The following is a 1,851-nucleotide window of genomic DNA, read 5'->3' as shown; positions in this document are numbered from 1 at the left end:
TGGGAAAGCGTGGAACAGGAAGGAAACAATATGTGACCCAATATTTTCAAGTTGAAGTGCTGTGCAATGTTAATGCCATGCATAAGCAAAGACATAGAAGTTATAGAAGTCTAGGGTTTAGGAGCAAATAGAATGTCAAAATTTTGGGCAGAACATACTTCCAAAGTTGCTGTCCCATTCTCATCCTCTTCAGCCTTTCTTAAGGCATTTTCCTATCTCACAAGGTAGTCAAGGTCATAGAAGTAATGCACCCATTTGTTTCTAAACAAATCATGTCAAACAGTTTGAACCAATTTAATGAGAAGAAAAGAAGATGAATCCAAAGAGTTCAGAAGTTTCTTCTCAATAGACTTAAATTCAGTTCAGTGTAAGTTAACAGTTTATGGAACGTTTGCCACACACTGCAGTAGTTGAGAGATGCGGTAGCAATGGTGCCGTAGGAAGTCCCAGAGCCTGGAGTTACTTGTTTTCCCTGGCAGCCCCTCCGCCTGCTGTTATCCTCTTCAGAGCAGACTTCACTTCCTGGTTCCTCAGGGTATAGATGAGGGGGTTCAGTAATGGAGTGACAACAGTGTAAAACACAGCCACTGCCCCATCCAGGGGACTCTTGGAGCCAGCCCTGAGGTAGATGAAAATACAGGGGACATAGTAGACTGTGACGACGGTTAGGTGGGAGCCGCAGGTGGAGAAGGCTCGGCGCCGCCCATCAGCAGTGCGTATCTTCAGGATGGTGTGGACTATGTAGGCGTAGGAGAGCAGAATTAACATGAAGCAACTGGCAGCCACCACCCCAATGTCCACAAAGGTCACAAGCTCATTGACGGTTGTGTCAGCACAAGCCAGTCTCAATATTGCAGGAATGTCACAGATAAAGTAATCCACTTGGTTGGGCCCACAGTAGGGCAGGCGGAAGGTCAGGGTGGCCTGGACAGACCCATGGATGGAGCCAGCCACCCAAGCCCCAGCCACGAGGATGGTGCATAACCTCCCATTCATGAGCACAGGGTAGCGCAGAGGCTGGCATATTGCCAGGTACCTGTCGTAGGCCATCAAGGTATAGAGGAAGCACTGGGTGCTGCCCAGGAAGTGAAAGAAGTACAGCTGAGCCACACAGCCACCAAAGGGGATTGCCTTGCTGGCTGGAGTGAATTTTAATATTATTCGAGGGACAATGACTGAGGAGAGCCACATGTCCAGGAATGAGAGCACGCCCAGCAGAATGTACATGGGGCGGGTGTGGAGCTTTGGGTCAGCCCACACGGTGAGCAGAATGAGCAGGTTCCCCAGCTGAGTCAGGATGTAAATGATGAAGAAGACCAGGAAGAGGAGAGTCCTCAGACTGGGGGGGTGAGGTAAACCCAGGAGAATGAAGTCCGTCACGATGGTGTCCAGGGATGTGTTTTTGGTCTCTCCCATGTCTTTCTGTCGTCTGTGGAGATGAATGGTGAAGTCAGACAAGGGAAATTTACATAGGAGGTTGTGAGAGAATGGTTTTGCCTGATGATTAATGCCTGTCTGAATGATGAGATAAACAGAAAACTGTCACAACTGTATTATGTATGTATGTATGTATGTATGTATGTATGTATATTTTAAAGAAGCGGTGTTGCCATCAACTATTTTGGTCAACTTTATAAGAGAAACTGTCTAGAGACTGGTTAGTTTTCTAGAAGGATGGATACTTTTATTGACTGAGAGATACTGACAGCAGAATTTGGCAGACCAAGGCACAGGGGAACGTGTGAATAATAGAGAAGGACTCCAAACAAAAAGCCCAACCACTGAAGAGGGGATAAGTAAGGTTAAGGCAGAGCAGTGCGGAATATATTTCCCACAATTACTACACTTTCC

At 46.8% G+C, this 1,851-nt stretch overlaps 1 protein-coding gene across 1 annotated transcript; it reads right to left on the bottom strand.

Moving 5' to 3' along the window:
* Positions 1 to 459: 459 nt before the first annotated feature.
* LOC120240494 (olfactory receptor 10G2) lies at positions 460 to 1,488 on the bottom strand. Its single transcript, XM_039245245.1, has one exon. The coding sequence runs from the start codon at positions 1,414 to 1,416 to the stop codon at positions 460 to 462; it is 957 nt and encodes a 318-aa protein (XP_039101176.1). The 5' UTR covers positions 1,417 to 1,488.
* Positions 1,489 to 1,851: the final 363 nt, after the last annotated feature.

This window comes from Hyaena hyaena, unplaced genomic scaffold (genome assembly GCF_003009895.1).
Source record: "Hyaena hyaena isolate Hyena2069 unplaced genomic scaffold, ASM300989v1 scaffold_256, whole genome shotgun sequence".
Taxonomy (NCBI): Eukaryota; Metazoa; Chordata; class Mammalia; order Carnivora; family Hyaenidae; genus Hyaena; species Hyaena hyaena.
Note: the sequence above shows the minus strand (reverse complement) of the source record. Positions and strands in the feature narration are given on the sequence as shown.

What these genes read in the sequence shown, in the direction of transcription:
- LOC120240494 (XM_039245245.1), bottom strand. Translation starts at nt 1,416, where the DNA reads ATGGGAGAGACCAAAAACACATCCCTGGACACCATCGTGACGGACTTC.